Source organism: Chionomys nivalis, chromosome 14, assembly GCF_950005125.1.
Source record: "Chionomys nivalis chromosome 14, mChiNiv1.1, whole genome shotgun sequence".
In the NCBI taxonomy this organism is placed as follows: domain Eukaryota; kingdom Metazoa; phylum Chordata; class Mammalia; order Rodentia; family Cricetidae; genus Chionomys; species Chionomys nivalis.
The window spans coordinates 12,801,256-12,824,477 of NC_080099.1; the positions used below are offsets into that span (position 1 = coordinate 12,801,256).

Genomic DNA, 23,222 nt, shown 5'->3' on the forward strand with positions numbered 1-23,222 from the left:
ATTCCTTTCTTATCGGTAACCCGTACCAGTCCACTGTAGGAGGCAACTAACTGGCTCATTTTCAGTCTGTAGGAGCACTGTTGTCCAACACCAGCTACTCATTTAGCCGGCACAGGAACATCCCATTATCACACACAACATTCAAAGCCCAATTCCCTTTCTATAGACTATTTTCATAGGGCCACAAGACCATCCCAAAGTTGTCCCGTTGAGCCATAGCCAGTTCAGATCCAGAATCAGCCTGCTGGCCCAGTGCCCTTCCATAATGCTCCCACACCCAAGCTCACGGCATTTGGGGCGAATACTAAAGGAAAGACAAAACACCAAGATCCCAAGTGGTGATTGTAGTTGGAGGTTGGAGTGGAAAAGGATGGGGTGGATGTGGGCGGAATGATAGATCGGCGAGCAACAACCTTTTCTTCCCCAAAGCCCGCTGCTTCTGGAACCAGCTTCCCAGGTGAAAGAACTGGTCGGGCTCCACCAGGAGACGGAAAAGGTCTTAGGTTTCCCGCACAAATATCCTGTACTTACAATGATCACCGCCTTGGGAGTGGGACCCTTAAATTCCCTTGGGACAGTGCCAAACCTCTGGCTGTACATCTTCAAGTCTCCTTGGAATGGTGACTACCGGGTGACTACCAAGCCCAGGGTAGTCTGCTTCCACAACGCAGAGGCCAGTTGCCATGGTGAGCCACCCCTCCCCGCGCCGTTAGTGAAGGTGGGCGGGCCAGGCGGAAGTTGTTCCTGGTCACTCTGCTGTTATCACCCCGCCCTGGCATGAACTCCTTCACCCCACCTCCTTCTCTTCCTCCGGGGCTCGCCAGAGGCGGAGAAAAACAAAGAAAAAACCCTCTAACTTATGAGTCAAAACACAATCCAGTGGATTTGCTAGTTATCGCCTGCCTATAATTGATCTAAGAGCATGAGAAAGGTTAAACTTTCTACCACCTTGAAATTAATCTTGATGTAATAATCACATGGCAACCTTATGCTTGAGTAGGTTTTTTTCTTTTCTTTTTTACAATTTGCGAAGTATTTTCAGAAACCTTTGAGATTGACAAGAATCTTACAGGGTTGAAAGAACTGAAGGTATCATTAGCCTTATTTTACAGTGAAGTCGATTAGGGCTCCAAGAGCCTAGGTGCTATATATAGAGCCACACAACCAGTACTGCGAAGTCTTCTACTGCACTCAAGAGAAAACGGCTTACACTTCAGGTGAACACAAGAAGCAGGCAGCTCAGATGTACTGGTGGGGCAGTAATCTTACTAGGCTGAACACAAAAACTCTCAATGGAGCAATCAGAATCGATCTGAACTGTGGCTCACAAGTTCAGCTACTCAATTCTTGAGAATTGGGATCCCAGGCAAAACTGGCAACAGTCCAAGGAACTGGATGGTCCTCAGCACATGCGGGCCGGAGCTGTAGCTCTCATTAACAGTGAGATGGAGTTATCATTTTCAAGAGCCAATTATGAATGCTACTTTGGTACCCCTGTTCTAAAGAGGGGGGAGGTAAGAACAGAAAAACAGACAGGGGAGGGGCAGTGACAAGGTTACGGGTGGACACTACTAGTTTTAGTGCGACTCATGGATACGCCTCTTAAGGTCGGTTTTTTCAAATTAGCATGCTTAATTATTTGTAACCCAGACACTTCAGATTTTCTATACGGTACATCTCTAGACTTGGGGTCCATTTCCTGAATTCTGGGTTCAGCTTTTCAGCCATAAAAGAATGTCTTTCTTCTCTTAATAATTGTTTTCTCGCCTACAATATTTCTTCTTTCAACTGCAGCTCAGTAAAATACTCATTTTCATTTACTGCTATCAGCGTATGTAGCCTGAAACAAACAAAAAAGAAAAAAATTAAGAGGCTGTCAGGGTTCCCCGACAATGTCCAAAGAGGTACTTCCTTCATCTGAGAGGTTCTACATGTTGGCTTTTTAGGTGGGTCTCCCCTCGCCCCCAGCACACACACACCTTCTGCAGAAGTGAAGAAACCTTTGAGCAGGGTTTGTGAAAGACTCCAGAAATTGGGGCTGTGTGGTCTACACCCTTGAGATTTGTGTGGCCACAGAAGTCCTGTTTGTGAATTTGGGGAAGCTGAGCCTTAGAGCTAGCCAGCTGCTTGCAGCATCACACCGCCATTCTGCACTCCAATGGCAGAGCAGTCAGGTGATGATCCTGGTCAGAAGACTCAGCTTAGACTGTTCCACCATCCTCTGAGGAATGGAAGTTGCCTCTCCGACATCAGGAAGTACGTACGGCTGGTGCAGGCTCTGCCCCAGGGTGCCTGGCACGAGCTTTGGAATCTATCCAACGGTTGGTTGTCTCAACCAGCCTAGACCTGGAGGACCCTTATGGTCTATAAGGTGGATAAGGAGCAGCGCAGTGCCTCAGCCTGCAGCCCCCCAATCTGAATGAAGCCTAGGAAAATGACAGAACTGATCTTCGTCTTGCCACCCACTATCCCAATTCTTCACAGCGGTCAACATTGTTCCCACCACCAAACAATCCTCAAAGAATCACTGACATAAAAACCAATAAACAGAACAAGAAAATTGTTTTAAAATAATTTTAAAATAGAACAGTTTAGAAATAGAAATGATTGTTTCCAACTTCTCACGCATCTCAAAAAAGGACTGGCTTCTCCATAGTATATTAGATTTTATATTCTGAGCATCAAAGTCCATAAAAAACTGGAGATCTTTTTATCATTTGTAATATATATTGATGCATTTTATAAAATTGCATTTTTGGATTTCAGTATCATGTACAGTGATAACTATGGGCCAAGTTTTCCATACATGGATGAATGACAAAAATACAGCTGAGACCAGCAAGATTGTTATGGAGGAGCTTGACAGGGTTTCTTTCTTTGCTGGGACCATCATGAAATCCGTGGTCTTCAGCTTTACATTTTCAGCTTATCCTTGGGTAAGTGGTGAGACCTTTGGGAGCTGAGTCATGACGGGTGGCTTTCTAACATGTCACCTGAACTAGACTATGCTTCCCAGAATCCTTCCCCATAGACATCTAGTTAAGAAAATTCACAGAAACACTGTGATTAGCAGAAGTGAAACAGCAGCAGACTGTTGTGAAGTTGGTGCACGAATACCAGGCATACTGCAGTTCATACAAGCGGTCATTAATCTGCTGTCTCACCTTGGTATGGGGAAACAGAAATCCTAAGCCAAGCCTCCAGCTGCTACAACTTCCCTGGGATCTTCCTTCAGCTTCTCTAGTCCTAAGCCAGGTGCTACTTCCACTAGCTTCTTCTTCAGGACACAAACATCATCGAAGCGGGAGACGGTGAGACACTAACATGGATTTCAGGCCATCTTGAATTCCAACTCTTGTTCATGGGCTCCCATGGGTCCATACACCTTCCCTTCCTCACTGCCTGTCCTGAATACTTTGAGCTCCAGTATTACATACAACTGACAGTTTTAGAGGCTACTAAACTAGTTCCCAAAATTACACAATATAAAATGTCTCCCAAAACTCCCCTAAAACACATACATTAGTCTTTGTTGCAGTGGTTCTGACCTTTTGACTGTACCCTAGTCAATACACATAGTAATCAGAATCTTTGTTCACAAGTCAAATGCCAACCAAGATGTTACCCTTAGAACATCACTGTCAGATTGATCAGAATACTAGGGACAAGTGGTATGCTCTAGGGGTTAAAAAGAAGTATGACTCCAGGATAGAATTAGGCAAAGCAAGGCAAAGGAAGAGTAGAAGGTGGCAGAGAGCTGTGCCTTGTGAGTTAGGAATAAGAAATGAGTAATCCACATCTGAATTACCTAAAGCAGCAGGGCTTGGGACTAGGCTAAAGCAAAGGGGGCACATAGGACACAAAGTATGTCGAGGCACTCAGTCCTGGCCCTGTAAACCTGGCTAAGTAACCAGTTCTATATCTTTTTGGCATTTTAAGGATGGAAAGTGAGGTAAGGCTGAGCAAAGACCGGCCCTTGGGCGGGACTCGGTGCATAAGCTCATTTTGCCTCCTAACAAACATTTGGGCTGAGGGCAGGAAACATGCACAAAGATCATCAGAGAGAAGATACTGCCTGGAAAAGACGGCCCAGGCTGACAGCTTTAGTTCCAAGCACTGCTCTGGCTAAAGTGAGACTATCTGGGCTCAAGCAAATTGTCAGCCAACAGTGAGGAAGAACACACTTTTGGGGCTGTATGCAGCATCTGGGGCCTTCAGGGAACCTAGATTCTACATGAACCAATGCTCAGACGAGAAGGTGACCCACAGCCTAGGCATTCCCTACATCAACCGAGGCAAAGGTGTGAAGGATAGTTTATGCTCTTCATAGTAATCTACTGCTACTTTCCAAGTCACTACAACTGTTATTGTAATATACATTATTGCACAAAAGACTGCAGTTAACAGTTTAGTGGATTAAAGAACAAAGCTTGTATAGCCTGGTGGATTTCTAGACTCTACCAACCCTAGCTGTTTGACACTGATACGTTTGTCTCTTCTGAGTGTTTACCTACCTGCAGAAGTGCTCAATATCACTCACTGTCTTCCTAAGGACTACTGTGAGGGTTCAGTAAGTGGCTCCACAGGAGGAGCTCACCAAACAATGCCTTTTCCTCCTTTATTCTGTAGCATTTCAACTGCTGTTTCCCTGAGAAAATGTGCAGACACACTGCCAGGTCTCATCCGGAAGCCACCAACAGTTATGAAGATGGCTTGTTTGAGTTGTTGGTAGTGGCTTCGATCATATCCTCCCCTCCCCTACATCCACATTCTCATCACACTGAGATCCTTGGAGGAGCGGACGTTCTCCCAGCCTTCTACTCTCTCTTCCTCTCCAGCTTCTTTCCTCTAAGCTCCAAGGCCTGGGCAGGCCTGTTCCGATTGTGCTTGCAGGTCTTTCTCCTAGAGCCGATTCACAAACAAGCTCTGCGACCAGGCCAGGGCCCAGCCCCTGGTAGATCAGGGTTGTTTCTCATAAAGCCGGTGTGCAAATATCACCTTCAGTCCCACAGTCAGCAGAAGTCTCCAGTCTACTGTATTTTAGCTTCAGGTTTTGTAAGGTCCTTGGACCTAGAGAAGAGGGAGCAGGTCTGTCTGTTGAGTGAGGTTTGCCATGTAGAAGACAGAACATCACAAAACCATTTCCTCCTATTCTGCACCTGCATCCATTTCTCCTTGTTCACCTATAGCCACTTTTCTTTCTTCTACAGACTAGAAAGGCAAACAGTACAGCACTTCTCTGTTAAGAGGGGAAAATTTCATCTTCCAGAAAATCCTAAGCTCCCGGAAGGCAGGGATGCTGTATCTTCTCGGGGGGCAAGCCTTACAGGCTGCAGTAGCATCACCAGTGGAAGGCCCAACAGCTGTGTGCCAGGCAGGGTGTCAGTCATCTCCACCTGCCATCTACAAGGTACACTAGCAGATTTTCTAGCAGTTAAAACTGATGTATGGGAACAAAGGAATCCAGGTGCTTGGCCCAATAGTTCTTTTTTTTTTAACTTTGGGGTGGTCCTCCTCCTACCACAATGGCATCTGTTACTAGACTTATAGGGACAGTTCTACACAGTATTCAAAACAGTAAACTCAACAGAAAATGCTTGGGACGCACAACCCAAATCTACCCACAGACGCTACTCTAGGAAGTGGGGGATACACTTGAAATCACACAGCTACACAGGCTTAGCTTACAGAGCCACTTAAAGACCAATCCCCAAACCAACTCCACTGCTTAGGCAAGTCCAATGTCATCTGTGTGACATACATTCTTCCCATCATCAGGGACAGCTCACCCAATAAAGGGTTCTGGAGACATCAAAGGCCTTCAAGACCACAAATGGTGATCGTCTGAGTAAGAATGTGTATACCAAGTCTGACCCTTAAAAGGATTTTCTTACATAGGCAGGGACCAGCCTCACTTTTTTCTTTGGAATCTCAGCATGGAGCATCAGTCCTTCTGTTTCTTCCCCAAGAGAGCCCTGGAATACCAGCAGGCTGGGTCTCAGGAGCTATCTTTACAGACCTACCTGCACGCGCACACACACGCACACACACCTTTACTGGTTGTGCAGTGTAATGGTTACAGTTCTTATGTCCCTTTGCACCCAATCAAATTGCTGACCCTAGGTTTAAAACTCAGGGCCCATATCTGGCCAGCACCTACCCCATTCCCCACACCTAACTGTATGGGGCACACCTTGGCCACCAAGCTGCTATGTCCCGGAGGCGGGTTCCACCCAGGCTGAAAATCTCCGTGATCTAGGAAAGAATTAACATATCATGGGTCAGTATGACTGGAGGAGAAAAGGTAAGATCAGGGTAGGGTGGGAACATCCCTAGCACTGACCACTGGTGTGCCAACCCCTCCTGCCTCCTCCTCTGGGGCTGATGCAGAAACATAATCTTCTCTGTTTTCTTCTCTATCCTCCTCAGGGCCAGGGGGCTCTTGTTTCACAGGTGGAAGGTCTGGGTCTACGGCCTAGGAGAATGAGGAAGGGCAGCAGTTAGGACAGGGCCAGGCTGAGTATTTTTTATTCTTATATTATTGTTATTATTATTATATATGCAGACAGACCTCCCTTTTATCACTGAGAAATGCCACCTCTGCCTGTGAACCTGTCCCATTCCTCAATGATTTTCAGTCCCCTGGCAGCTAAGCAGCAGAGCAGGTGAGGTGCCTGCTGGACATGCTGGACAATTCAACAGAATGTGCACCATCACCACCCGCAGCCCCACCACCACAGCTCTCTATCACCTCGCTTACAGGCCACCTGTACGCACCCATTACCTCTCTAACCTTGTTAGGGCAGCCAGGCTGCAACGTGGGAGAAGTCAGGAAGGCTGTGCCTGCTGTCCACTCCTCTGGGGCATCCGCCTTCTCTTGCTTCACCTGTGGCAAGGTCACAACCCAACTCTGGGCAGAGCATTGGGCCTCCTGCATAAGGGAGGATGGCAGCAGACTTGGTCTCAGGTCCATGGCACAAGGTTGGGTGGAGCTTGGAAGAGTGGGAGGAGATCCTTACCTGTAACGGGGCTTCTGAGGAAGCTGCAGCAGGACCAGGCACCTGCAGAGGACTGCTGGCACCCTCTCGTAAAAACACAAGGTCTGTGTCAGGTGGGGTCGGCACAAAGCCTCTACCTGTTTGCTGCTTCACTGAAGCCTGTGCAGGGCATGGTGGGGTTGTGTGCACAGCCAAAGGGGCCTTTGAAGAGGAGCTTGGATGGAGCTGTCGAGGAGAACCAGGCCTCTTTCGACAAGGGTGACATGGAGGCGATCCTGCTCCCTCCTCAGACCCTGACCCAGTACTGGGCAGCAGTCGCTTCTGTGAGAACAACGTTGGGTGCTGTGGTCAACCTGGTGCCATCTGACCATACCCACCCTGCCCTACTCAATGTGGCTGCTAACATCCCATCAGAGCACATTCAGAATCTGCTGCTTCCGTGAGCTGTCATCACTAAGCCTGCTAGTCAATCTCCTGTCTGTAATGGCAGTACAGCTGAACTCATCACCCCAGCACACTGTCTGCTAATCCTCAACGAGACTCACTACACCACCCACCCATCTACCAGGCCTGCCCACCACTCCCAAACAAGGGAGTGGGCCAGGCCCAACCTAGCCCATCCACCTAACCCTCCCTGCCCCACCCACCATGGCAAATTGCAGGCACTGGCGCCAACGACACTTCTGGCGCTTCTGGTTGCTGCCCCCGAATTTGGGCTTGTCGCAGCAGAAGTCGCAGTGGCCACAGTCCATCCGCCGTAGGCAGGCTGCACAGGCCCCGCACTTGCGGTTCTGCCGGTGGTTCGTGTAGGGCTGCTGGGGTGGAGGGGAATGGTGCTACTGTCACTAGGACTAGGAGAGGCCGTCCTCAACACCAATCTCAGTATTATGCTGGTGCTCCTCTAGCCCCATGGAGGAGCTAGCTACACACGAGGCTCAGCCTGCTAACTCTCATAGGCATTTGTGGCCTCAAAATATGCCGCAACCACTGTGCCAGCTGGCCTCCAAGCCCATTAGGACTGAGGCTGCTCCATTACTTTATCAGTAGAGCACCTGCGATCAGGACAGTGTCTCTGGCCCTCACTTCATCAGGACTTGGCTGACCTTCCATTAGTCCTCATCACTGCCAGCGATGTTGACTTACTCTACACAAACGTGTTTACCTGCACCCTGTGAATGTCTCCATTCAGCCTCTTTGTCCTGCACCAGCCGTTGATGCTGGTTCATCTCACAGTAAGCACCGTACTGCTAGCCCCTCTTCTTTCCCAGCAAATTGCTTATTCCATCCTAGCACTCACTACTACTCCCTACTAGTCCCATTACAGCATCTACTTCCTTGGGTTAAATAAGCATCAGGAGCATCTAGGTTTATCCAGGTAAGGTGGGGCCACTCACTAGCTCGTCCTCGTCTATACAGTAATAGATGAACTCAGCAGGTGATGTGGGCGCTAGGTCGCTGATGTGCTGCAGAGGCAAATGTGCTGGGGTCAGGGCAGGTCCTGAGTAAGTTTAGGGTTGTGCCTTCCCCCTGCCCACCAGGGCCTTACCAGCTCTGTGGGCTCTGGGTGCTGCAGTGCAGGAAGTGGAGGCACTGGCTGAGCTTGGGAGTGACATTGGGCAGCTACCTTCGAGCTATTCTTACGACGGTCATGGTCACGTTTACCCTAGAGGCCAAAGGACAGTTAAGGCATGGTGGTACCAGAGAGACACAGGAGCCCCAGGGAGTACAAAAAGCATGCATTGACTGGTCAGGCGGAGTGTGCAGTCAGGCACTCACAATAGGGGGAACCACAACCTGGGGAGGGCACTGGTGACATCCTTGAGGGTGGCCACGGAAGCGATGAGCAAAGTGCTGGCAGAGAAAGGCAGGTAGGCAGAACCAAGGAGGTGAACATGGGGCAGAAAAGAAAATAGGACATGAAGCAGGCAAAGCCAGACTGGGAGGAAGAAACAGCAGCAGTGGTGGTAAATTTAACAGCAGAACGAGCTCTGTCCCAGCCTTGACTCCACCAGCACCAGTCCCTCTAGCCTGACTCACCCACAAGCAGCGCCGCTGCAGACACCTCCACTGGCGCTTGAGACCAGGGCGGGGAGGGCGAAGGCAGAATCGGCAACGGCCACAGTCCTCTTGGTTCTGACAACCCCGACATACTCCACACCCTTGGCTCTGTGGGGGGACAGGAGCTGTGAAGTAGGGGCTCAGGGCCTTGAAGGCCAGGAGCGCCTTGGCCCACTCATCTGACTGCCTCACCTTCTCCACAATCCGGAGGCAGCGTCTCCGCTCACACTTGCAGTAGAGCCCCGAGGCCACGTCACGGGGCAGCTGCAGGCGGCAGATGGAGCAAGCCCCACAGTCTTCTTTCACCAGGCAAGCTGTACATTCTCCACAGCCAACTCTCTGTCAGAAATGGATGGGGTAAGATTAGAGGCCTAGGGAGAGGGCTCCAGGGCCACTGCCCTTCCAAATGATTGCCGTACTTACTAGTCTTCCGTTAGCTCCCTTACTCAAGCTAACAAACTATTGATTAGCTTGCCAGCACCAAGGCTACTACTATGCCTTCTACTAGTGCTCTGTTAAATTCATTCCTGTAGTGATATTTCATTTGTATTTTAATAAATAAAACTTGCCTGAAGATCAGAATGCAAAAGAGTCACACTACTCAGCCATCAGGCCAGGTAGTAGTGGGGTAACCCTTTAATCCCAGAAGCCACATAGTCAGCCATAAAGGCCAGGCGGTGGCGGTGCGCGCCTTTAGTCCCAGCACTAGAGAGGAATATAAAGCGGGATGAGACAGGAACTCACTCTTTTAGTCTGAAGATCTCATAGAGGTAAGAGCTCTCTAGAGACTCGGCTGGTTTGCTTTTCTGATCTTCATGTTGAATCTAATATCTTTCCCTGGGTTTTTATTATTCATGCTACACTTCCCTATGTCTATTGATACCCCTCTAATTCCCATTATTGCATCTGCAAACAAACCAACAGCCAGGTATCTATTTAAGAAGCAATCTATAACGCCCGGCCAACCTGTCATCGTTGCTAAGCCCTCCATCGGTCCTGTCCTATTCTGTCCTCTTGTAGACTGTGATGATACTGAAAGACTCTGGGCATCTCAGCATCACTGCCCCTCCTCCCCTGGAAACCAGGAACCTGATAATCACCCACGCGTGCACTGGAGCTTCGGGTACTTTCCCAGGTATTTTCCATCCCTCTGTGGTTTTTCTCTGAATAGACCCAGTTCCTGGAACTGGGGCAAAACGACCCACAGATGTTCCTCCTTGCTCAACCAACCCAGCAACTGCCTGTCCCGCCATGGCATCGACCAATTATAGTTAGTTGATCATTAAAGGAGCCAGTCACAATAGTTGACTCCTGGACTTCCCCTTTGCTTCTGCGATTTTTTCTTTAAAAGTAGCCTGTAACAGCCACTTGAGGTTCTCCTCCCAAGGCTGAGGGGCCCTGGCGTGACAGGTAAAAAAATTCTTCTTGCTTTTGCAACAACTGCGGTGTGACAGTGGTCTCTTGGGGCGACCCCTCCTCGGTAAGTGGGCTTTAGGGTCCACCAATACATATTCTCACCTTAAACATTCTCTGTTCTCGGTTGAAGGCAATTCTCTGTGCTGGTGGGAGAAGCAGAATGAGAAAAATGGCAACAAAGCAACAGACACAGGCACATGGCTTCAGCTACTACCTTAACCCTGACTTTCACTGTGGTGGCATTTCATTTGCATTTTAATAAATAAAACTTGCCTGAAGATCAGAGTAAAACTGCCTCACTGGTCAGCCAGTGTAGTGGTAACACACACCTTTGAACCCAGTAGCCACACTAGTTGCCATAGAAACTGGCCAGTGCATGCCTTTAATTCCAGCTCAAGAGAGGAATATAAAAGAGGAGGGGACAAAGCCGGGCGGTGGTGGCACACACCTTTAATCCCACCACTTGGGAGGCAGAGGCAGATGAATCTCTGTGAGTTCGAGACCAGCCTGGTCTACAAGAGCTAGTTCCAGGACAGGCTCCAAAGCCACAGAGAAACCTTGTCTTGAAAAACCAAAAAAAAAAAAAAAAAAAAAAAAAAAAAAAAAAAAAAGGAGGGGACAGCTCTCAGACAGTCTCATTCTGAGATTCCTGGAGGTAGGACCATCATTTCGGACTGAGATCAAGAAAGAGATTGATTTGGCATTTCACCATTCTACCTATGCCAATAGTGAGGTCATAGGCCAATTCCATGTATGCCCAAAGCCTCCATTCCGACATGAACCATAGAGCCTCCAGCTTAGCCTGGCACTGGGTCTACTATGTGTCCTGTTTCCTAATCCCTAGGAACTTACTTACCTCGGCAGTCTTCGCATAATGTCTTGAGCCTCAGCCTTCTGATACCATTCCTTGGGAAGCGGATTCCACAATTCTCACAGCGGCTACAGTGAAAAGAGCAGAGGTAATTACTCCCAGTCCCAAGTCTCACCTCCTACCCGGCTCACCTTAAGCTAACACTCACCCAGGTACAAGTAATGAAGCTGGAGCTGTGCCAGTGCCAGCCTTATTCTCAGCCCACGGGGTCGCCTTCCTGACATCACTCTTCTGCAGCCCACCCTGATGCTTCCTAACCTTGGCTGGTTTAGAAGGCTTTTTCTTCTTGCTGGGGTCAGGCAGGGGACGGGTCTGGAGATGAAGACAGGAAGAATGTGGGTACATGGGTGACAGAGTTGCCCACGTATGGACACCGGCATTGGGAAGTACCTTGGGAGCCGGGTAGCACAAGATGCCTTGTCTGAAGTCAAAGAGGGTCAGATCACATGCAGGGCCTAGGTATCGAGTCAGCTCAACCTTGCTTCGAATCTTGTCGCCTGTGGGACTGAGAATGAACCAGAATGAGTTAGCACCATGATGGAACTAATGTCATGCCACCCACACAACAGCCCCACAGATCAGGTGAGATGCAAGATTCAGCCTGTGACCCCCACCTAAGACCCATCTTAACATAAGTAACAGGAATACAGAATATAAATACAAGCATGCATACAAACATTAATAAATAATACAAGTGTGAAACTCATTTTGATCCATGACATCCCAGATTCTAAGGTAACCCCCAAAAATTATAATACAGGGAAAAATTCTATTATCTGGCAATACTGCAATAACTTTAATATCGTAACACAAAACATTATTCAGGCATCTTTAGTGGTGTCAGTATAAACAAGCCTAGTATAATGCATGTAACACACTGATGTATAGTACATAACTGATTAATAATTACAATTCTTTGATTATGAACTTAGTGCGATCTTTTAATCATTAGAGTTCTACTTATGAAAAAAACTAATATACTGTGAAACTGCAATGTTAGGCTAGTAGTAACTAATATAGTTAGATGGTTACTACATCTCTCGACTTCACATTTCTCTGGAGCTTGATTTACTCTCATGACTTTTGTTCAGCACTGGAGTGTATTCATAGCCTATACAGTTATGCGGTGTTCAGTGATGCTCTCATCAAAAACCAACTGCATGGGGCTGGAGAGGTGGCTCAGTGGTTAAGAGCACTGGCTGCTCTTCCAGAGGTCATGAGTTCAATTCCCAGCAACCACATGGTGGCTCACAACCATCTGTAATGAGATCTGGTGCCCTCCTCTGGCGTGCGGGCATACATGGAGGCAGAATGTTGTATACATAATAAATTAAAAAAAAAAACCAAAAACTGCATATACATGGTAGTCTCCTATATAGTGTCTAATGACACCACATGCCCTAGTTTTATAATCTCTGATTTTCACATGAAAAACCATTAAATAACATGCTTCCCAGAATGCACCAGTGCCAGTAAGCAATGTATGACTCCATGAATATGCAGCTTAGGTGTACAGTATGGTGTATTAGACCACCTGAGTCTGTGTGGCCACATTCACTTTAAATTTCTCAGACTGTATTACTATTGGTAAATATATACAGACATCTAACAGGCAGGGCAGTGGTGGCACATGCCTTTAATCCTAGCACTTGGGAGGCAAAGGCAGGTGGATGGATCTCTGTGAGTTTAAGGCCAGCCTGGTCTACACAATGAGTTCCAGTATAGCCAGGGGTCCTATGGAGAAAGACCCTGTCTCAAAATAAATAAAAAATAAAGACACATAAACATACTTACAAAATGTAACACTATTAGTGTTGAAAGTATGAATAAAAATCAATGCAATACATATTAAGTAACACATAAATATGTATTTTGGGTTGTTTTGCTTGAAATGGGGATATTACTTTCACCACAAGGGTTTTGAAACTCATTTGTAAAGATGACCTAGAACTTCTGATCCTCCTGCCTCTTCCACCCCAGTGCTAGGATTTCAAAATGCACCACCACACTTAGTCCATTCTGTGCTGGGAATTAAACCAGGGCTCCACGAACACAAGACAAATACCCAGTACTTAATACGTTATGTATCACATACCAAAAGAATTAAACATAAAAGCCTGTTAACAGAATTATTTTTTAAAACATGAAAATGAAACTATATTCAATACAAAGTATAAGTAATTAATGTTGATAGCACTCCAGGTCTTTTCCTGTCTACAAGAACTATAAGAGGCCGTCATTATCTCTTGAACCAAACCACCTTATCATTGTAAAAACAAGGAACTTTTAAAAAGGTCCCCTTCCAGGAAAAAGGGCAGCATACTATTATACTGATACATGATTACCTAAGTTCAGACAGGCTGCCTTTCCAACATACAGTGCAGCACATATGTTCTTCATGTCATCCTATGGGAATTAGGACTCTGGGAAATGGCCAAAACAGATGATCCTACGATGAGAAACTTTTTTACCTCCTACCAGCATCCATGAAACTAACAAACCGAATTACTATTCTGATAAATATATACCTTTTGACAATTAGTTGTAAATTTAAAAATTTTCAGAGAATTTCATATGTGAAAAAAGTTATAGACTTTTTAATAGAAATTTTATTACATTCCAGGGAAATGGCAACTTAGATAACCAAGAAGGGTATAGAAATGTTAACAGCTATATCACAAATACATTCTAACACATGCTTATGAACTTTAATGTTGAGGTACTGACAATCAGTTTTCATTAGATGTAGTAATTATCTTTTTCTTTTTTAATATATATATATATATATATATATATATATATATATATATATATATATGTGTGTGTGTGTGTGTGTGTGCAAGTGCTCTATTCACACCTATGCCTGCAGGCCAGAAGAGGGCATCAGATCCTAGATAGTTGTGAGCCACCATGTGGTTGCTGGGAACTGAACTCAGGACCTCTGGAAGAGCAGCCAGTGCTCTTAACCTAGGAGCCATCTGTCCAGCCCCTACATGTAGCAATTATGAAGTTGCTACAAACCCAGAATTCAGGAAGCAAGAGCCACTGCTCCTACTGGAAACACACGGGTAGATTCCAGCAAGTCTGTCAGGCTTTCAGCAGCTGAACATCTTATTTATGTGCTTCTGCTTAAAGACACTGTAACGTTTCTTTCTTACAAACAACTCCGGAACCAGTAAATGATTAAGGGCCACTGGCTTCTGAGGATGTTTTGTCTAGGTTTGTCTGCCAGTGTTTTGGTTTTGTTCTTCTGAAGACACCTGATGCACAGAACCTGTACCCCAAGTTTACTGTTTTTACACCATGTCACCTTCTGAAACATGTGAGCGAGCCAGAGCACCTAAAACAGTTCACATTTCCTAGTGCTGGCTAATATGTCTTTGCGGGTCGCCGTGCTTTGCTGGCCAGCAGTTCATGGATCTACACATTTAGCTGCTTTCCCAACTTCCCTGAAGCTTCGGCAAGTACTCTAGATGTTAATTTTTGTTCTTCCCAGAGCAGCCTCACACATATCTCAGCGTGTTTCCTCTTCTCTTTCGGGATGGACCATTTCTGCTTCTTAACACTGTAACTCAAGCGGATAGATAGCACACACGATTCATGGAAGAAGCTTATCTGACAGGGAGACAAGGCACATAACCTTCCTCTTGCACTCAGAACACTAGAAAACACTTTAGCACTTTATTTGGGAGTCATTTTAAACAATAAATTCGGCAACAAAAATATGGCACTAAATAGATCACAGAAAGGATGCTTGATTTGCAGTACAAAGGAAACAAAAGGTTCTTGTTCAACTTACTGGGAAGGCAAGCACTAGACAATTCAAATTTTTAACTGTCCCATGCATATCTATGAATAATCACAAATGCACTATGAATATTGGCTTTGGTCAAATAAACTTTATTAGGGATAGGTGATTACGAAAACACAAAATCTTTTTAATAAGGACTGACTACACGTGAAAGACCAGGATAAATCCAGACCCCCTAGCAGGAAGAGTAGAACCAAAAATCTAGGTTAGCCGGTTCAGTGACTTTGTTCCAGGAACTGGCTGACCACAAAGTTAGATTATAATCTTGAGAACAATCTTGAGAAACGGGGAGTTACCCCCTTGTGATTATCACTGGTATTTTCGGAATCTTCCAATGACGCCCTCCCTACCCCCTTTGGGTTGTGGTTTCTTCCCTTAAATACCCCTTCTCCAAGCTACTCGGGGTGAACTCCTCTACCCCTGCGTGGGATATAAGTCTCCGCCCCAGGACGCTGTTTCCTGTCAATAAACCTCGTGTGATTACAGCAAGAATGGTCTCTTGTGAGTTCTTGGGGGGTCGTGTTATCCTGAGACTTGATTGAGTCTCCCAACTCTGGGGGTCTTTCATGCACGATTTTAACTCCACCCATACTGTTTAACCTAATTAGTAGTGAAACAGTACACAGGTGTGTGTAAATTTAAACACACCTGTATACTGTATATGGCTTAACTACTAACTAGGTTTGACTCCACTGAACACTGTCCACAGCCCACCGATTACCTCTGATAATAGATGTCTGAGCGTCCACAAGAGGCCCCTGACTTTCGAAAGGACTCACGACGCTTCCAGCCAGGGCCCAAGGCTGGGCAGTCCTGCCAGTCCTCAGCCATAGATGCTTCAGGAAAGAAGAGAAGCCTGCAGGATTGGAAACAGGTAGAGTCTGGAAGACACTGAGGGTCTACAAAGTGGCCACCTGTTTCCAGGCCACCAATGTCATGTGTTTCCTTTAATATGTGCCCAGACCTGAACATGTGTTTCCTTGGCGCAGGAAATACTTCATCCCTCCTCTTTGTCATCCTCCACACATGAAGAGTACTCTTCCAGTCTGAGAAGACTCGTTCCTCCTATTCTGAGTAGGAGGTTCCTATGTCTCTTGTCCTCAGCTCCCTACTTCAGTTTAACTTCATTTAAACTTCCCTTGACCCGAGCTTCCAATTCCATTCAGTGGTCTAGCTACATCTATATGAATGAGAGCCCCCAACTCCTCTGTACATCAAACATTCCCCAGCCTGGAAAGCTCTGGTGTCCCCCCTTCTTAAGTCCAAGAGCTCTCCCCAATACTTATTTCCCCTCATTTCTGACCCACGATTTCTCTTCCCTCTCAACCCTAACCATTATCGCCACTCTTCTCCTTAACTTGGTCATTCTCCATTTCTCTTATCCTGTTAAACTTCCTTGTCCCTTCACACAGTTACCTGTCTCTCAATTTGTCTGTGTTCCAAGACAACACCACCCGTGCAGTTCTTTCCGTCCTCCACGAGTCTCTCGTAAACCTAACCCTGTCACCCGTCTCAGGCCCCCTCTTCTCACTATGAACTTTCGGTTCCTCCTGTTAACATGGAGACCTGACGCCTCTCTGAACGTTCGGGTCTCTCCCACTCCTCTCCATCCTCTTCCCAGAGTCTGGACATTGCTGTCATCGCCCTGAACCACATTCCTTCCTTCCCTCCCTGTCTTCTGCCCAGTTTACCCAGTCCTCTTTGCAACACGCACAAGACGCCATTCCTCCTCCTGGGCTCAGGGCCCTTCGCGTCTCCCTGCTAAGAGTCCGGAACCTCAATTCCTCCCCAGCATCCCCGCGCGCTCTCTCCACTTGCACGCCCACGGCTGTCTCACCAGCTGGACACGAGGCCCTGGGCGTCCACTGCGCTAGGCCCGTGGACCCATGGGGAGGATCCCGCCCCGCGCGTCCCGCCCGATCCAGTCTTCTTCTTCCTCCTCCACCGCAGCCTCCTCTAAAGCACTAGTTGCCGACTCTGCGGCGGTTGGCTACTCCCGGAACCGGAAACCAACGGGCTGCCTTTGGGGCTCCCACCAGGTCACGCACCTGTGTGCAGCCTTAACACGCCTGCCCTCAGTGGGGAGGCTCCAGCGCCTGCGTACTGCGGCTTCACGGGGCGGGGGTGGGGGGTCGCGCGCGGATTGCCAGGGATCTGCTGCGCCTGCGCGCTGACAACATCCGCAGCCCGCGCGGTCTTGCCTTGCCTGTGCGCCTGCGCAAGCAGCTTCCCAAGTCAGTGCATCCTTCCCACCCCATTTGTCCCTAGAGCATAGGCTCAGTCCTGTCCCAACACAAGGGGGCGTGGACAGCTCGGCCCGCTCTTAGTTTTTTGTCTCCACAAATAGCAGGCACTTGATCGCCGAATTTGTCTCTGTCCACTTGCTTTCCTGGGATAACCCCCGCTTTGTTCCTGGGACTACCTTCTTCAGTATTGGTATCTACTACTTTCTGGAACTTCCAAGGGTCACTGCACCCTAGCCAGGTTCCTTCTTTGGGAACAGGAGAGGAGTATTGATGTGCAAGCAGGTAATGAGGGTACCTAATGAGAGCTTACCCATCCCTCAAAGGCCCGACGGGAGGGGATGGTGAACTGACCAAGGTTACCTGTTTTGCTTTCAGCTGACTCCATTTGTGTGCTCGACCCAACGACTCCTCGGCCCTGCTGTGTTATGATGTTAGGGGGTTGCAGACTGTTGTGCCTAAGTCCTGAGACTCCCCCAAGAAGACCACCACGGAGCCACAGTCTTTCGAAAAACCAAGGTTTCATTTATTGTATACGGGCTAGTGCGGGTCCTCTACCTCGCAATCTGACACAGCAGACGGAGGGAGAAGGACCCCATCTATTATTGTAAGTGGTTTATAAAGACAAAAACCTTAAAACAGTAACAAGATTACAGTTTCAAGGTACAAAATTACTTATCCTATATCACAGTTGGCTAAAGGTTAGGTAAAACTTCGCTGTTATTTTCTAATAGGCTGTTATCTAGGGCACAGTTGGTATGGGTGAACAAGCCCCACTTCCCGCACGGTTGAGTAACAATGGACCAATGGGATAAGTTTCCAAAGGGTCAGCTGGTGGTACCTAACCACAGGTGGTCAACGTCTTTTGTGTAACCCACAGGTGGGTATCAGTCAGCACTTTTGTGTAATTTGGGTTTTTCCTCCCTTAGGAGGGGCCTTGCGACCCCGACTTTTCTCAGGGTTTGGGATGAAGTTCGAGGTCCCAAAATGGCCCAGCACAAAAATGGAATCTTTTCCGACCTCAGTTTTTCTGGTCTCACATTTCCCCCTAGGAGTTCTAGATGGAGTTCAATCCTGAACTCTAGGTTCCTCAATATGATGGGAATAACTTGCAAGTTCTATTTCATCCTCATCCGGGAGGGGATAATAAGATAATAATACATTAGCGTTAGTACGCTGAACCATAAGTTCAATGGTGTCAAGCCTTTGTCTTACAAACTGTACCAGCCTATTAATTATACATGGGCCAATAGTCAAAATTAGTAAGAAAACCAATAGGAGTCCCATAATAATGGCAGAAACAAGTGTCATTAACCAAGGGGAGCTATTAAACCAGGATTCGATCCGTCGGTCTGTGTCCCGTCGTCGTCGCCCCCCCCCCCCCCCCCCCCCGCGCATGTGCGCTTTAAAGCTGCACAAAAAAAGTCCTTATTGTAGAAAGATTAAATGTAGTCCTCTTTTGTTCTGCAAAACCACTTTTGCTAGTGATGTTAAAGAATCCTCCAAATGGTAATGAAGGTTTCTAAGTATTCTATATCCTTATCAATGACAGCTAGCTACTTTGAATAGTGTTGTTCCTGAATCACCAGGGAAGTTACTCCCATTCCAAAACCTGCCAAGCTTGTTCCCAAAAGAACTCTAAGAGTTTCAGCAGTGACCAGTTCCCTCTTTGGCTTCCTGTAGGTCCATCTGTCGCTTTTTGTCGAAGTTAAAAAGTCTGAGTTTGTATGATAGATCACTTGAGGAATCACTCTGGTCATTACACAGAAGTCCTGTGGATCAGCTATTACCTTGCGGTTTACACAGGGGTACACCCTGAGGAACAAGTCCACCAGGCGTCCCCTACCGGGACCAAATAATCATGTTCTTGTCCGTGGTCCGTCTGCAGGGCTCCCATGCTTATGGTGTCATTGCAAAGGTGTTCTCTACTTATAGGAATCCCGCCTATACAAAGTCTTGTCCCCGTAACCGGTTCTAAGGTTAGGCTATGCTCTGAGCGCCATCTGCCCTGAATGCCGTCTGACTCAATGAGCAAATTATTAATAGCTACTCCTTCATAATAGGGCAGAGCAATATCCCAGCAAGGCCAACATGATTTGGTTAGTTCAGGGTGGGTGGAATTTAAAACTAAATAGGAACTATTTAACACATTTATGAGCATAGATGGTCCCTTGGCTAGCTCAGGGGAAAGGAAATGGACACGGAAAGGTAGTAGGAGGTAGGACTGTGGATTTCTTAGATCTTTGAGGTGTAGGCTGTTTAACAATGGGGCAAGGGGATGAGGCATACCGTCTCGTGGGGGCCATTCTGGTTGTCAGAGCCCTGTGAGTGACTTGAAGGGAGAAGCAGACTGCACTGGAACCCAGGGCTGCATGCCCAGCCGAGTTCCCCTATTTAACTTGAGTCCCCCCAGACTCGAGCCCTCTCCCAGTTCCAGTCCTGTCGTCCCTCCTGGGTGAAGGAAATAAGAATCCGGTTGCTCTCAACCAAAGAATGGATAAGGAAAATGTGGCACATTTACACAATGGAGTATTACACAGCAGAAAAAAATAACTAATCGCATCTTGAAATTTGCAGACAAATGGATGGATCTAGAAAGCATCATATTGAGTGAGGTAATCCAGACCCAGAAAGACAAATATCATATGTACTCTCTCATAAGTGGCTTTTAGACATAAAGCAAAGAAAAAACAGCCTACAATTTACAATCCCAGAGAACCTAGACAACAATGAGGACCCTAAGAGAGACATACGTGGATCTAATCTACATGGGATATAGAAAAAGACAAGATCTCTTAAGTAAATTGGGAGCATGGGGACCTTGAGAGAGGGTAGAAGGGGAGGGGAGAAGAAAGGAGGGGAGCAGAGAAAAATATATAGCTCAATAAAAACAATAAAAAAATAAAAAATTCCAAACCTAAAAGAGAAAAAAAAAAGGGATTGCAAAATAGAGGGCTAGGGATCTTTTTCAATTCCCATGACATAAAATCTCTATAACCCTTAGAACAACTGTTTCCTGTTCCTTTAATAGGACCCTTATGTTGTATTACTTGTATCATACCTGTCTTTTTACATCCCCAAATTTTCTGATAAAAATCTTCTTCCCCACAATCATTATACAGGGGAGAACCAGGGCAAACCTGAAATTCCTGGTTTCTCAATTCAGTCAGTCCATTGTTTGTGTTACTGTTTCAAACAAGAGTCCCGTTTGCCAGCGTACAGAGGTCTATTTCAAGGGAGGGCCACCATATCCAGCAGGGTTGACTATCAGTCCTGGAGACCCGGACAGTCCCTGTTTTGGGGTCAGCCACCGTCCAGGTGACTTGGTAAGGTTCATGCAGTGAGGTTTGGGGAACGGCTGCAACTCCTGGAAGCCCCAGTGCTTGGCGGCTGGATGTGAGTAAGCCGGATTTAAGTTCGTGGAAGAGCACCAAGGGAACAGCCAAAGGTGTGCTCACCCAGACTGTGGGGCCATGGAAGAGACCAATGACCTGTCTGTCCAAAAAGCTGGATCCCATGGCTGCAGGGTGGCCCCCTGCATCTGCATCATAGCGGCAGTAGCACTACTGGTTAAGGATGCTGACAAACTGACTTTGGGACAGAACCTAACCATTGCCACCCCACATGCGCTGGAGGCAGTGCTTAAACGACCACCCGACTGAATGGCACGCTATCAGGCCCTGCTCCTTAACCCAACCAGAATACGTTCCAAGTCCCAACAGCTCTCAACCCAGCTACGGTGCTACCAGACCCTGACCTTGAAACCCCACTTCTTGACTGTTCCGGAATCCTGGCCCAGGCACACTGCACTCAACCTGACCTAAAAGACACTCCATTGCCAGCCGCAGAGGAGACCTGGTTTATGGATGGGTGCAGCTTTGTGCAGAATGGACTAAGGTATGCAGGGGCAGCGGTGACTACAATGGGTGAAGTAGTCTGGGCAGAACCAATGCTGCTATGCCTTTGCAACAGCCCACATACACAGGGCCATATACAAAGGAAGGGGCCTCCTACTGCAGAGAGAACGAATGACTATCAAGAATAAGACTGAGATCTTGGGTCTCCTAAGAGCCCTATGGTAACCTCGAAAACTAGCTATTATACACGGCCCTGGCCACCTAGAAGGAGATGGGCTGACACAAAAAAGAAACAATTTGGTCAACATAACAGCTACAGAAGCGGCAGTGACTCCTGTCCTGGCACCAGTCCTGGTGGGCCCTGGACCACCAGCTTTGCCAGATGAGCCGAAATACACTCAGGTGGATTTGGCATGGATAAAGACTCTTCCCATGGCACACCACTGTAAGAGTGGTGGAGGTCAGTGAACAATAAAGTAACACTACCCAAACATCTTGGCCTCCAAGTGCTGTGGAAGATACCCTGAGCCTCCCACATGGGAATCTGCCAAATTCAGTACTAAGATATTCAGACGTAAAGACACAAAATGGAAATCAAATGACAGGAGACCTGGTTAACAATTGCCAGGCCTGCCAGGTAACCAACACAATCTCTAACCCTCAGAACCTTGGGGGCTCGGGTTTGAGGAAAGAAACCGGGTGCATACTAGGAAGTTGACTTTACAGAGATCAAGCCTGGTAAGTTTGGACACAGGTACCTTCTAGTTTTTATAGACACCTTTCTGGATAAACAGAGGCCTTCCCAAGAAAACATGAGACTGTGCACACTGTGGCTAAGAAAATATTAGAAGACTTACTACCCAGGTATGGATTTCCCACCATGCTGGGATCAGACAATGGGCCATCTTTTATATTGCAGGTAAGCCAGAACCTAGCCACCATCCTGGGGATTGGTTGGAAATTACATTGTGCATACAGACCCCAGAGTTCAGGCCAGTAGAGAGGGTGAATAGAACTCTAAAGAAGAACTTGACTAAGCGCCGACTGTCTCCTTCCCTTTGCCTTATACAGGGTGAGAAATTCCCCTTGCCAGATGGGCCTAACCCCCTTTGAGATTATGTTTGGCATCCCTTTTCCCATTATCCCCAGTGTAATGGTCTGTCCTGCCTCTTTAGGAGACAAGCCCCACACCCCTCCTTTTCTCCCCTGAAGAGGCAGCTTCTGCCTCGCTCCATTCTTCCCTTCCCCTTCTCTCTCTCTCTCCCTCTCCCTCCCTCCCTCCCTCCCTCTCTCTCTTCTCCTCCTCCTCCTCCTTCTTCCCTTCCATAACCCCCTAAATAAATATCCAAATTCACTCTGCATGGTGTGCCTATCCATGTCTCTGTCTCCCGCCTGCCACCACACGTCTCCTTGCCCAGAACCAGCCATCTTGGGAGATCTGCGGCATGATCTCATGGTTGTGTCCATCTGTCTGTTTCTCCTTGTGGCCTGCTGCAGCTACTCTGGGAACTGCACTCTCCCTGCCTGGGACTGGCTGCTCTTGGGACCCACTGTTTGCTGCCTGCTGCCACATGGACCACTGCTGCCACTCAGGGACCTGTGCCAGTCCCTGTCTAGGACTGGGTGCTCTCAGGATCTGCTGCCCACTGCCGCCTCTTGACCTGTAGTGTTGCTGCTGCTGTAGCCACTTGGGGATTGGCAGCATTTTGCTTTTACCATAACACCTAGCCTCCAATCTGAACTGCTAGCAGGGATGAATTACCAAGATGTGCTTGGTTCCGTGAAGAGATTACAATGGACCCACAAGCATTGTTGGCAAATGCTCCGCGCCTTATATGAATCTGCTACCCCTTCCCCCACCCCGAACCTCACAGATTTTGACCAGGAGATTGGGTCTTCATCCAGCACCACCACCAGGGGACCCTAGAGCCAAGATGGAAGGGCCTGTTCGCCATCCTGATGACAACC

General features: G+C 47.4%; 2 protein-coding genes across 31 annotated transcripts in view; both read right to left on the bottom strand.

Moving 5' to 3' along the window:
* Cfap53 (cilia and flagella associated protein 53) overlaps positions 1–717 on the bottom strand; it is a 36,910-nt gene extending 36,193 nt beyond the window's left edge. For both annotated transcript variants that reach the window (XM_057788851.1, XM_057788850.1), the window contains exon 1: positions 532–717. In XM_057788851.1, the coding sequence (XP_057644834.1) occupies positions 532–600 (69 nt within the window). In that variant the 5' untranslated portion in view covers positions 601–717. The remainder of the gene's footprint in view (positions 1–531) is intronic.
* A 159-nt stretch (positions 718–876) lies between these two features.
* On the bottom strand, positions 877–17,264 carry Mbd1 (methyl-CpG binding domain protein 1). 29 transcript variants are annotated; one of them, XM_057788916.1, is made up of 17 exons: positions 16,992–17,162; positions 15,876–16,010; positions 11,734–11,848; positions 11,492–11,655; positions 11,329–11,411; positions 10,575–10,615; positions 9,249–9,395; positions 9,036–9,164; positions 8,775–8,849; positions 8,545–8,661; positions 8,393–8,461; positions 7,646–7,813; positions 7,020–7,319; positions 6,794–6,931; positions 6,344–6,475; positions 6,194–6,255; positions 878–1,840 (listed from the first exon to the last, which is right to left on the bottom strand). In XM_057788916.1, exons 2-17 carry the CDS (start codon positions 15,983–15,985, stop codon positions 1,768–1,770), a joined length of 1,923 nt encoding a protein of 640 aa, XP_057644899.1. In that variant the 5' UTR covers positions 15,986–16,010; positions 16,992–17,162; the 3' UTR covers positions 878–1,767. The 29 variants fall into 29 exon arrangements, with proteins under 29 accessions (XP_057644917.1, XP_057644899.1, XP_057644923.1 ...); XM_057788925.1 differs by having other exon boundaries at positions 1,776–1,840; positions 6,161–6,255; XM_057788914.1 differs by lacking the exons at positions 878–1,840; positions 16,992–17,162 and adding exons at positions 2,548–5,070; positions 17,203–17,264 and having other exon boundaries at positions 6,180–6,255.
* Positions 17,265–23,222: the final 5,958 nt, after the last annotated feature.

Bases quoted from the DNA above. Each gene is read 5' to 3' on its own strand.
- Mbd1 (XM_057788914.1), bottom strand. From the start codon at position 15,985: ATGGCTGAGGACTGGCAGGACTGCCCAGCCTTGGGCCCTGGCTGGAAG. The intron at 7,320-7,645 runs GTGGGTGGGGCA...TTGTTCTCACAG, and splicing joins AGTGCCTGCAATTTGCCATG to AAGCGACTGCTGCCCAGTAC. The intron at 5,071-6,179 runs GTTAGGTGTGGG...CCTCTTCTCTAG, and splicing joins GCCAAGGTGTGCCCCATACA to GTCCAAGGACCTTACAAAAC.